Here is a 13,624-nt window from a genome sequence, read left to right as displayed (position 1 = left end):
ACACAACATTTGTTTACTCACTTGCTCTTTACAAAGGTACTTCTTGGAAAACCTTTCACCTTTCTTTAATGTTGGGGTTTTTTTTCATTTCATCTTGCATAACCCTAGCCTGCTCTGCCCAGTGGTCAGCTTTGTTGAGCTGGCAGCTTGCTGACTGTCCTCTGCAGACCAGCAAGAGTCACCGTGGCCATCATTAAGCAGCTCACACCCCAGCCCCTTTTTAGTTTAAAGTTCAATAGTGAAGTTGTAAATTGGTCCACCAAACCCGGTAACCAACACGTTTACAGTACTGGGTTTCTCTTTAGTCTAATGCCACTCAAAATCTCCTCATTATATTGTTTATGTTTTCCAAAATTGAAGTACCTTTCCCACCTGCATCATAACATCAGAAGCCCAATGCAACACCACAAGGCTGGAATCTCTATTAGGCCACGGTCCTTGAACGGCTCTCAGAGAGGGTCTTAGGGCAGTGACTGGTTACAGCCATGTGCCGTCCCAGAGGCTCCTCTTCTCTGCTTCCACAATACAAAAGCCTTTTTATCCTATGCAGGTCAGACCACCTCAGTTTGACTGACATTGCCACAGGAAAAAACTGGAAGGACTCACAGTGCATAGCAAATCACTGTGACTGCCTGACAAATAACATTACAGACGAAAGTATGAGGATTGCCTCTTATCAGGTTTTTTCCCATCAGGCTTATCATCTGTCACTAAAAATACACTGCATAATTCTGTAGGGGTGCAAGAACTTGTAGCACCCTCTATCTCTGTGTAAGCCATGCTTTCCAAGACTGGAGCCTCAATGGAGCTGTTTCCATGCTTTGTTCCTTATCACATGCAACTTCGGCACAACTTTGCTAATCCCACATCTTTGTCCCAAGAACCTCTCTAAATTAAGGAGGTTTTAAGCAAAAATTAAAAAAAAACCTATGTTTTTCCTTTATAAACAAAGGCACCTTCTCTGTAAAGGCTGTTAGGATATTTCTCAATTTTATAAATATTAGTAGAAGACTTTTGGTTCTAGAAGCATTTTATGCTGTGATAGGAGTTAGCATGGGAAAACAAGACAAGAGGGAGATTAAAATGTAGTTGTATTAGCACTTGAAGAGTGACTCTGTAATTATGTATGTCTGTTTGGTGTGATGTGCACAAAAGTGTTCCTCACAGGCTCTGTGATACTGATGAACATAGTAAAAATTGGATTTGTTTCCAGAAATATAATCCAGTGGTGTCACCGAGCACCAAAACCTAAACCATCAGCACAACAGAATAAATCCCCATAGCTTTCCCACAGAAAACAGACATCATGCCCTGACATATATCCAGACAGGGGAAAAATGTTTTAAAAATCAGTGTGGCTCCACAGCTATCTCCAGCTGAGTCATGGGAAGGAGTCCTAATCTCCTCCTAGAGAAGCCCTGTCATCCCACCCTCTCAGACTCAGGAGCCAGCAGGTCTTTTGTCCGGAGTGGTAACAGCTGCAGAGAGGACAGATTGACAGGCTCCGATCTTCCAGTTTGTCCACATTAGGCACTCAGAAGTCATCAGCCAAGCTCCAAAAACTGAAGTTGGTTTAAAAAAGATAAATCTGAAAACCTAACACCGCAGCCTCTGAGCTTATAGCAGGGCAGGGCATACCTGGCCTTTAGGGATGCACATACACTTCAGTGAACTCACTCAACAGAACACAGTATCTGCTTCTCAGTGTCCAGTCTGTTAGGGAAGTTGAAGCAGAGCAAATCAGCAATCCCTCTCCATGTGTGCGAAATCACACAGCTGCCTATCCACCTTCAGAACACAGCATACTAGTGACAGAAATCAATGAAATGTTGATCAAAATCAGTGAATTGTTAATACCACCACTGGAAGTTTTCAAGGTCAGGTTGCATGGAGCTTTGAGCAACCTGGTCTAGCAGAAAGTGTCCCTGCTCATGGCAGGGGGTTTGGAACTGGGTGATCTTTAAGGTCTCTTCCAAATCAAACCATTCTGTGTTTCTGTGGCGAAGCACTGCTATGCCAGGCAAGCTGTGTGGGATCACCACTATCCATGAAGGAGCAGCATGCCAACAAAAGAAAGCCAGGCTGAAAGCAGTGGACATCCAGCTAACGCCTCACAGGTCCAGGCTTTGTGGACAGAAGATTGAAAAAAAAAAGAAGCCTAGAAAGTCAGGTAAAGAAAACAAAGACCAATAAACGAACAAACAGGGGGTTAAGCCCACAGAGTGGTTGGCTGGACATTCCTGACAGTGACCATCTCATCCTGGAACCAGGAGGATTTAGGTGAGTCCATGAAACCAATCTCATGTCTCCCTGGTCTTTTCATTTTTCAGAAGCCAGGTTCCTTCCCAAATCCACTTTGCTGAAAGGCTCACCTTCCCAAAGAAGCAGCCTGGCAGGAAAAGAAATGCCAGGGATTATGTCCCTTTCCCTAACCAGAGGCTGGTGCAGCAGTATCACTGGAGTATCACCTGCTCCATCTGGAGCAGGTGGAGGACCTGAGAGCAGCTCATTCACCATCATTTTTACAGCCAAGTCATAAAGGAGCAGGAGCAGGTTTCATGTCCAGTGCCTCTTGAGATAGCTCCCAGACCTCAGCCCTGAGCCTCAGCTGCACCCCATGGCTTGTCAGGTGTATTCACACCAGTCTGAGGAGATCTGCCTATGCTCCACCCAGAGGGCAAATTAAGGCAAATTCTTCAACACTAGAAATAGCAGATCAAGTTTAACATTGATTAGCAAAAGAAGTTTTACCTCCAGTGGTCAGGCTGGACTGCAACTTGCTAGCAAATAACAGTGGGGGGCAGGTAGGAATCACGGGTGATGACACATTTGAACTCTGGAGTCTGGAGATATATACATATGAATTGTGAGCATGGGGACAGCACTGTGCTCTTAGAACAGCACAGCTGCACTGTGGGGAGAGAAACATCTTTCAAGTCACACCAGGGATGAGCAGGTCCAAGAAGCTCCATTCTACAGATGAGGTGCAAAAGGCAAAACACCTGTCTCACCAGACAGGGAGAGGTAGCACTTCACCCTAGATGGCCAATCGACAAAGGATGCAGTATTAGCCATTCAATGAAATCTACAGAAAACTGTCCTTAGCTCTGAAGTGGCTTGGTTATTGATCTAATCAGAAGAGCACTTTCCATACTGGTAATCCAGCACACTTTTATTCAGATACTCTCTTACCTCTGCAGTGGTGAGCCTAGCAAGGTCAGCCAAGCACATTCCTGTAACTGGGTGTGACAGAAGGCAGAAGTGAAGGACACAGAGGACTCTTCCACTCCTTTAGTTGTCTTACAGAGTTTGAGACAAGATTTTATCTGGATGAAAGTGCTCCATTTTCTCCTAGCAAGGATGGGATGCGATCCACCTAATGAGTTCTTTATTTTGCAATTTGATAACATCAGCTGAAAAACTCATTGAAACTTCACAACTACAAGTGAATGCTAAAACCTGCGGCTTGTTCCTCTTCTCAGTAGAGTGAAACACTTACTGGCAGAGTCCATCCTGAGCTCTGGGGAATTACAGCCAAAAAAAGTCAACTGCAGCAACAGGAAGGAACGTAGGAACTGTATAGAGCCCAGAGGGCTATGAGATGAGCATGAGGCCTCTCTGATTTGGCACCAGGTCCCTTCCCTTCACACTGGTGCACTTGGCCACAGGTTTGGTGTTTTCCTTGTTTTTTTTTAAATGAGATTGTTAATTAGATAATTAGATCATTTTTAATTAAATGAACATGAAAACAAGAGAACCATTTTATTCTCACCTCCAAAAGCTGGCCGCATGGTGAAGTCATGTTCATCGACTCTGAGAAGCTGTTCTGTCTTTCCTTTCCAAGCTTTGGTCAAGTCATGGTTCTTCTTAAAGATGTGACTGCAAAAGACAGCAACAGCATTGGTCCAATATCTCTGTGCCCGAGCTGCAGCTGACTTCTGCCAGCCCAGTTTTGGACCTACAGGAGCAGAAGCTTTGTAGGTACAGTCTGAGGAAGGGAAGCAGGAAGGCTGCCAGCACCACAGCATGGACACAACACCACCTTTCCACAGCACTTTGTGCCTCCACAGGTGCCCTGCTGCCTCTGCCCCACTCCAAGATGGACAGGGCGCTCCCTTCACCCCAGACACCATGGCTCCCAGGGAGGCACAAGGCTGAGAGAACAGCATCTCATGGAGGAGCTGGGATGCAGCAAATGTCACGGCTCAGAGCAAGCAACAGCAGAAGCAGCTGGCTGCCCCCACGTTACCTGGCCAGGATTTGGCCAGGTACCAAGGAACATTGTCATGAGAAAGCTCTTTTCGGTGGTGGTCACGCAATGTCATGCACTATTCTGAGTGAACTTCACTTCAGTGCCAGCAGTTTGTGTGGACAGAGGGTTTGCTTTGTCTTCTGGCTTTCAGCAAAAACAAAACCACCCATTTCTCCCTTCAACAGCAGGAAAAGAAGAGTTTTAGCTAAAGAAGTCTGCAATCCTTCACTTTTCCGAATATTAAGGTAGGAAAAACTCTAACCTTTTATTTAATACATTATATGATAACAGTAGAACAAGGATGACAACAAACCCCTGAGAAAAGTGCAAGATAGTCACTAAAATCACCTAAGGGGATAACTACCTGGCAGACAAACATACATTTCTGGAAGAAAATCCAGATCAGCATCTCTGGCTGTTCTCCAGTGGTGTAGGATGGAGAACTTGGACCATTAAGGTTCCTCCCTCTACTCGGAATGTAAGATACAACAAAGTTACAAATATTGCTGCAATGAGCTGTTTGTCAGTAACTTACTAAAAGTAATAATGATAAAGAGAAAGAACTTTATACAAAAGGGTTCAGATTCCTTTGCCTGTGCAAAAGAAATATTACTGAATATAAAGAAAAAAATCTTGGAGAAAAAATAAAGAGACTACTTAGGCTTAAAATCTTGGTCAAAAATTCAGAGCTTACAAAACAATCACCACACTCATAAGCGTGGCTGTGGAAAGTGATGTGCTTGGCCTCATTAAAATACAAAGCATGATGAGTATGAGGCAAAGGGAGCAAAAATTGTAAATCACAAATCAGAAGAAAAGTTTCCCATCAGAGCACTCATTTCAGGAAAGAAACTACGAAACCTAGGGGGTGTTGATAGCTGCCACTCACATCAATAACCCATTTACTTTAATAAGGAGGTGAAAAGGAAGCAATAAAATTTGAAAATAAATATATCAAATGGATTTTTTGAGGGAATATAACCCCTTGTGCTCCAGGACACATGCTACATAGAAAACATTGGACCCTTCTTACATCACTTTGGGCTCCTGTTTCAGTCAGGATTCCAGAGCATCTCTCTCCCTGCTGGCTGTGAAATAGAGCCAGCTGGAGCAAGCGTGCTTGGCACAGCTGCATTAATGGTTACCTAAAAGCAGAGTGTCAAACCAAGTCCAGTCACTAATGGGAATGGTTGGAGGCAAAAGTTTAGCTTTTAACTGCTTGCTGCAGGGGGAAAACTTTGCTTCTCTGCAAAGGTTAGGGCTGCTGCCAAAGTGCTCCGCTTTGCCATCCGCAGTACTGCCCCTACGCCTGAAAAGCTGGAAGTGGGGAAGCAGGATCTTCCTGTGTCTGCTTGATTTTAATTATCTGGGAAAGGCCAAAGTACCACTGAATGTTCAATCAAGTCTCTCTTCTCAAAGTATGGGGAAAAAAAATCTAATTAAAAATCCAATAAAACTTTGGATTGCCCGCTGTATGAGGAATTAGCACGGAAAACCCTGGCAGTATTACAGTGCCATCTTCTAAATCGATGGCTCAGCCTCACTGAAATGCTGTGCTTTGATCAATTATTTTAAAAATCATCAAACAGCAAAAAACACACAGGAGAGCTGCTGAGACCAGTCTGTGGCCACTGAGGCTTCAGAGGGCTGGCTGGGGACACAGACACTGTCTCAGGAAGGAAACAGGTTTTCAGGCGCATCCTTAGCCAGGAGTTGTATTTAATAGCCAGCATTTAATCATCAGTTCATGCCCAGTCCTTCAGGTATGTGATGGACAATTCAGACTTTATGGATAGAGTTCTGTCATTTCCTTTCTAATCAACTTAATCCATTTACAAAGATTTTGTACCAAGATATTTTTAATGACAGAAAGTCTATACAGCCTTTGAAATGTGCAACTACTTTTGTCTATTTAATCCAATTCAAGACCAAATTTGTTTTAAAAATAAAAATCTTTATAACAGTGTTTGACATCAACTACGGCAGTATCTTCTGACCCTCTCTGGAAGGTATCCCACGCCACCCCCATCCCTGACAGGCATAGGGAGCACATCATTACCTGCAGCAAAAGTGACACCAGCTGCCAGTGCAGAGCTGAAGGATGCATTGAATACTGCTGCCCATCGGGCACCTTTACTGACAATCTGATCACTGCTATCTCAGAAATCCTCCCCAATGTATTTATAGTCTTTAGCATTTCTGATTACAGATTTCTCAGGGTTTCTTTCAGCTTTATGCACTCTCTGTCATTCACCACTATTCATTTAAAGTCATCTCTTTTTTTGCCAAGTTTTTCATATATAATTTTACTGCTGTTTGTACTTCATTCAAAGGGGATTAATTTGATAAATCTGACTTTTGTGAGGAATTGTTCCTGTTTACAGAGGAGAGAAGGGGACAGGTATCTCACTGAGCTTCAGTAAAGACTTCTCTATTATTGCCCTATTTTTTTTAATATATATTTTCCTTTCCAGTCACTTTTATTCAGAATTGTTCTCAATTGCATAAAATGCTTCTTATATATCAAGGAAAATTAATTATTGATGGCATGAGAAATTAAAGATAACAGCTCAGCAGGACTCAGAAAAGTAGGTATTTATGCAGACATTCAGATTTTTCAGAGCAAGATAAAAAAACTTATCAAATTGGAAACAGTCCTCATGCCACAGGGTGTAAGGCAATGGCTAAGCAGTGAGCGTGAAAGCGAACGTGATCTTCATCCCGAGCATGGTGCAGCTGTTGGCAGCCAGAGTCTGAGAGGTATCTGCACCTTCCTCTGGGAAATTCAGCATTGTCTTTGGTCACAAAATGGTATCTCATGGCATCTCCACAATAAGACAGGTCTATCTTGGTTTGCATGGATGGCACACCATGGGACAGATCACACCATCTCACCAGGGGAGAGATACTCTGTTGCCCAACTTCTGGATGTAACACTTAAATCATCTGTAAGTTTATGTTCAAAGCAGGAAAGAAGGTGATTTTCCATGCCAGCTTTCTAGAAAAACTAAACCAGACTCTGGAAAATGACCAGATCAAAGGGTGTGCACAATCACTGCTATTGTACACATTTTCTCCCTGCTTTTGTTTCACTGCTGTGATGCTGCAGTGTTGGGGAAAAGATCCCAGAAGACATTAAACCTCGCACAAGTAGAGGTTCTGCAATGCCCTGGACTTGAGTCCCAGACAAGCAACACACCTGTAAAAAATGTTGATCAACATTTTAATCACTGAGCCACTTACTCAAAATTTTCTGAGAAACCACCATAGAGCAGAGGGATTCTGTAGGGCCTGGGAGGTACCAAAGGCTAGAGGACATGTCTGCATTATCTGGCTGAAAAATGTGATAAAAATGCAGCTCTGCAAGGAAATAGAGGGAAGTCGCTGCCAGCAGCAGCAGTTTCAGCAGGGATCACTAGACCCCTTACTCCAGTGGACTGCTGTTTGGAAAAACAGCCTATGTGCTGAGCCTTGTGCTGCCATGCCCTGATGGTCATCTTCTGCTTCTGGGTCCCAAACTAGGACTCGCATGTAGCATACCCTGAAAACTGCATCTCTAATGAAATAGTCCAAATCACTTACCACTTCCAAAAATCTTGGCAGGAAGTCTTTAGCTAACAAAAAGCTCAAAGCCACTTCTATTTCAAAGGCACAATGTTTCTGCTGATTGAAGCACGAGGCTTCGCATGGTAGGAGAGAGGAACAGGCAGACTTGGAGTTAGGTGGGTGTAGGTTGCTGGAAACACGGCATTCACTGGCACAATCCAGGTGGTAAATTGAGTTCTCAATTTATGCAGAGCAATACACATTACCAGAAGCATTATCAGCAATTGTTATAGAGCAATAAATATTAACAAAAGTAGTAATTCTCAGAGCTTCTTTTTCTCTGAGTGGAAATTCTGTCCAGCTGGATAATCTAGAAGGACTACCTCCATTTGTTTGCAGTTCCTGAGAGGCAGCCACCACCAAGCTACTGAAGAGTACCCCAAACTGTTTCAAAAACTCAGTGTCGGACATTCCAGCAGCACTTGCTTGGCACTTACAGTAAGGCCGATGTACTGAGGAAGCTCCAAGCACAGATACCCACGCTGTGTACAAGCCAGTACTACTCACAGCAAGTCGGACGTGCCCTGGCAGCATTAGCCTCGACTGTGTACCCAGCTCTCTGGCAAATCCCAGCCAGCAACATGGCAGCACAGACCACCCGACACATATACCTGCACCTTTCCACACTTACACTACCTCTTTCAGCATCAGTCTCTTCTTCCTCTCTGGAAATTTATTCCCTGGTGCACGGGTAAGGCAGGGGTCAGCCTGCCCTGCTCAGCAGTCACCCAGGGGACTCTGACAAAAGGCTTTGCTCTGTGGCTCATTTATCACCTGACTTTTCCAAACAAAATGAAATGCAAAAATTTTTAACCAACGTTTTGGTTAGTTATGAGCCCTTGGTTTTGTGCACCATTTGTCAGCTTGCAAATCAGCAAGAATGCCCTCAGCTTCATACCACTCACTGATATCCTTCAGTTTTGCAATGTAAGTGGCACAGACTGTACACCCTGGAAAATGTGAAAAACCGCCATCAAAGAACAAAGCCAGGACCCGCTACTTGATGAGCACAGACCAATCTTCTGTGCAAAGCCTGGGCTCTCCAAAGCATAACATGAAGCTGTACCGGGCAATGATCAGGGTGGTGATGCACAGTAACAGTTGTTTCTTTAAGTTATACCTCAATTTGTAGAAGAAAAGACGTGTTGTAAGTGAGGTGGGGGACGCAGGAGTAAGAAAATATTAAATGCAACACAGTTTCTAATTAAGCAAGGATTATCTGTTCCACACACTGAGCAAGGCACAACTCATGAAACAAAAATAACGCGTTACAGTTCAGTATTAACATAGACCAAGGGGAGTAATTAAGGGTGCAGAGGCAACCCTTAACTCGGAATTTCTTAATTTGGGTTCCTAACCTGACTCTCCCATATTCCTTTCCCATAAGGCACAGGCTCAACCACTTCCCTGAATAACCTTGGCAGACAGCTGTTTTGGCACCCGTGGGACCAGCTGCCCAAGCCCTCAGAGCTCTGGGGGTGAGGACCTCTATACAGCGTGAAACTCCGTACAATGTTCAAGTAAAAAACTACAGAACTGAAGGTGTTCTGCACTTGCACAAGCCAAGCTATCTTCTTGAAGTCAGTATAAAGATCTTTGATCATGTTGATTTATCCTCTTAATGGATACAAAATATCAAACTTATCAAATGTAGATTCCCAAATATAGGAACACATTTTTCTTGATTAGTACGTTTACTGTAAAATTTACTGTATTTCTTATGGTAAGTCAGCAAGAGAAATGCTAAGCAGAAAATGGGATGAAATTATTCAAAAGATCATTGTTTAAATTTCTTTTACATGACTGGGAAACCAGCATAGGAACTAGCTTTAGTTTCCTTTTACTAGATGAGTCTGCTATTTGTTGCTGGTTTGGAGACAACTAAATTTTTTCTATGTATGTGGAAATTTGAAATATTAATGACACTGCTCCATAAACTTCTTTTTGTCACAACATTGCAGAATTCTCTGTATTAAAATTATCATTCATATTTGATAGTCCCTAAAAATCCTTTTTATATACTTTTAAATAACCACATTGCATAGGAATTGTATGGGGGGGTATGTGTGTAGATACAAAATGTATAATTATATATATATATATATAAAATATATAGTTCCTTAGGTTCTACCTGACTAGAAAATTGTTCATTAAAACCATTACATCACAGAAAACTAAATAGTATCACTTATTCTTTGGAGTATATTTATAAAAATAATTTTAGCAGTGCTTTGACTGCCACTCTATTACAGCTCACAAAAATAACAGCACTGTAAAAACAGTAAATTATTTTCACCATGTTCAATTGAAGTATAAAACTTTTAACCCAGAGAATGGCACTACTTTTGGGTAATATTTAAAGAAGGATTTATACTATTTTGTTACTTCAAAGCAAATGATCTCTACTACACACAAATGGTTTGTAAGGAAATGCTACTGTTGAATCCTGGACAATCCTCAGAATGTAGACTTTGAAATATTTTCAGAGTTAAATGAAAGGTCTCATTCAATAATTGAGATTCTGTGGAAATCAGTAGTAAAACTTCAGTTGACTTTAGGATTTCAGGATCAGACCCTGGCTGTTTCAGCTTTATAACATCAACGTCACTAAAAGCATATGCCACTGTATTTTTTCAATAAGTAGTGTAAATCTGATAGCATATTATGTATTCTTTACTTCCAATTACATCACATTTATTTGCAAAACATTCAAGTAACAACATTCCTTATAAGTGTTGAGTGTTAAACAAAAAAAGCCCAATAAAATGAATGAAAATATGAAAGTTTACAGCCATAGTGAGGCCATTTAATAAGATGGATTAACCCAATTTTATTTTTGAGCCCTTCAAACAATGAATAGTCTTGTAAGATATAATTGCCACTGGATGACATAACCACAAAAAAGGATAACATACTTTGGACTGTCTGGCAGGTTTGGAAGATTATCTTTTCTAATGTAAACCTCCGGACAAATCTCAGCAATGGTAAATCTAATAAACTTTACTAATACCTTTAACTCTTTCTTGTGCCTTTGCTTGACTTTAAAATACATTTTTTTAAAGATTCCATGTATTTCTTCAAAATGTATTTTTAATTTTACAATCCCTGGATAACTTCCAGGGTTTAATTTACCATTAATTACCATAATGCATGCTCTCCATCTCAAATTGTTAGAAAATAACAGGCAATTCCAAGTGAACGGAAGTAGCACAGGCATTCTAGCAAGCAGGTAAACAACCTGCTCTTGAAACAGTGCTGAAACAGTATGTACATTTGAACATCTCTATTAACTGCAACTAATTCTCTAATTCTCTCAGTAATTTGCATATATGGCTAAGAATAATTTTACAACAATCCATGCTGAAGTGGTCAACTTCTCTGCAAAACCTGCCTTGCTCAGAGTTAATCAATATTAGCATTAGAAGGGTCCATTTACAGTTAAAACTGATTATACTACCAGAGACTGGTATAAAAACATTATCTATAAAGCTCTTTACACACACAATAGACACAAAGAGTAGGTTTTTATGTCCGCATAGTTACGTATTTGCAACATTCCAGGAAAAGAGATATAGTGTTTTAGTAACGCTTACCTTGCCCTCTGCACATCCAGCTGGCTTGTCCACCTCCTCCTCCTGTGTTTTCTGCTTTCCACAAGAAGAACTAAGCAGAAGATTAACAAAAGGAGTTTTGCAAAATAAGGCATCTTGCTGGAAATGGGTGCCGGGCACTCTGCACTCCAGTGACCTCCTGCAGTACAAGTCCCCCCGGGCTTAAACATTGAATCAACTCTAATTCCGGTGTCGCGCGTTGGTCAGCGATCAGTGGCAGAAACGCTGCTTTCCCGACGTGATGCTTTCGACAGGCTTTCAGGGGCTTCGCACTCAAAGCTTTTCCCTCATCACCGCTTAATGATTGGCCATTACTCGCCAAGTTTACCTCATAAACATTTCCACTGGGTCCTAAAGGATACTTACTAAAGCCATTATATAAAGACCCGCAATTCTGCATGCGGCTTTTTGCTCAATCCCCTAATCTCAGTGCTATCCTCCTGCCAGACTGTAAAACCAGGCTGTCCCTTTTCATTAGGCATTCCACGGTTTTTTGATCCTTTGTATGGCATCTTTTTCAACTGGAAAACACCTATGCCACATTTCAGACATGTATCTCATTGTAAAATATATGTATTTTGATGCGTTTATAGCAGTTGAGGGTTTATTTTCTGATTTAGTCTGGCTCTTCGTGCTGTTGAACATAGAATATGAACTATTTCCTCTGAAAATGCTGACTTTATTTACTGTTAACTTTTAAAGGAAAATTAAAACAGAAACTTCCAAACTATTCACGCAATTGACTTTACACAAAACAAGTTGCCATTAATGTGTTTGTTTTTTTTTTTTTCAAATGGGTATTTTGCATAATCAGGCATTTGAACTCTTATCAAAGAAGATTTAAATGAAAATTTTAAAGTTACAAGCAGCTACTTCTTTAATCACAAGGAAGAGGCTGTTTACAAAAAACCATTGAGGGGGCTTATTTCCTCACAGCTCAGTGGCAGGACAATGCTGACTGTCCGTCTGAGTTAATAACAGCCAGTGCGTGGCACAGGTATGAGAGCAAACACTGTCTTGGCAGAGCAGTGATTCTGGAGGGAGAGAAAAACACACTCAAAGCTTCCAGAGGAGTGAGCAACTCAAACCCCAGCAACGCCCGTCTTGTGGGTCAGACCTTTTCCAGAACTCTCTTCTGTGAGCCCACGTTTGCAATACTTGAAGTGAATGGGTATTCAAGCACCAACTAGGAAACAGAGTACTTCTGTATTAGAGGCTACAGGATGTGCAGAGGGTTTTTAGTGTTTTGGTGTGCCGGGTGCTTTCTTTTGTGGTGGTGGGGGAGAGGAGTTGTGTATTGGGGTTTTCTGTTTGTTTTTGTTTTTTTTTTAATTCCTAATGAAATAAAAAATTAGGTAAAAAGACAGTATATCGACATCAGACTGTTCTACGGCAGAATGTGTAACTACTGAACAAATGACATACTTCTGTCGGAACTTCTAAAAAAAATATTTTTTCATCCTTGTTCCTTTGTACCTGCAAACAAGATTATCAACAGTGCACAGAAATGCTAAAAAAGAAATCATGTTTTGGAGTTTTTAATTTTCCACATCTCCCTTAGACACATAATGGGCTTTCCTTATTTTAGAAGTTTTTATAGCTACTTTAATGTAATATATGCTATAACTAACAAAATCTAGGAAGCTTGATAAATACTTGCTGAGAAACAGGATGAGAATCTCACTTAAGTCAGTGCTATCATGTCTGACAGCAACAAAATGAGAGCTAGCTAAATTTCCTTGTCTTTGAAATAAACACACTGAACAATAATTTGAACAATGATACCAGAGGAAAATTATCCCACCCATTGTGTTCTTCTACTTCACTCCAATTTAAAGTCACAGGCAAAACCTCTCAAAACCTTAAAAATCATAGGTCTGATGCTTGTATATCCATTTTCACAGTATTCATGAATATTACCAGTGACTTTTTAAGTAAACTTAAAATAAGAAAGTCTCTGGATCTAATATAGATTTTAGGTTAAAAAAAAACCCCAAACCACTAACCCCCTCCAAATGAACAAAATAAAACCCAACCAACCAACCAACCAACCAAAAAAAAACCCTAAACAAAAAACAAACAAACCCAAAAAACAACCACCAAAGAAACCCCAAAACAACAACAAAAAAACCAACCAACTAAAAAAAAACCCAAA

At 41.1% G+C, this 13,624-nt stretch overlaps 1 protein-coding gene across 1 annotated transcript in view; it reads right to left on the bottom strand.

Moving 5' to 3' along the window:
* LOC103763214 (gamma-aminobutyric acid receptor subunit rho-2) overlaps positions 1 to 11,579 on the bottom strand; it is a 32,054-nt gene extending 20,475 nt beyond the window's left edge. The window contains exons 1-2 of the mRNA XM_008929951.3: positions 11,452 to 11,579; positions 3,773 to 3,879 (exon numbers count right to left, since the gene is read on the bottom strand). Of these exons, the coding sequence (XP_008928199.3) occupies positions 3,773 to 3,879; positions 11,452 to 11,564 (220 nt within the window). The 5' untranslated portion in view covers positions 11,565 to 11,579. The remainder of the gene's footprint in view (positions 1 to 3,772; positions 3,880 to 11,451) is intronic.
* Positions 11,580 to 13,624: the final 2,045 nt, after the last annotated feature.

This window comes from Manacus vitellinus, unplaced genomic scaffold (genome assembly GCF_001715985.3).
Source record: "Manacus vitellinus isolate BGI_N305 unplaced genomic scaffold, ASM171598v3 scaffold_4_pilon, whole genome shotgun sequence".
NCBI classification, from domain to species: domain Eukaryota; kingdom Metazoa; phylum Chordata; class Aves; order Passeriformes; family Pipridae; genus Manacus; species Manacus vitellinus.
The sequence above is the reverse complement of the archived record's forward strand: the minus strand, read 5'-3'. Positions and strand labels throughout refer to the sequence as shown.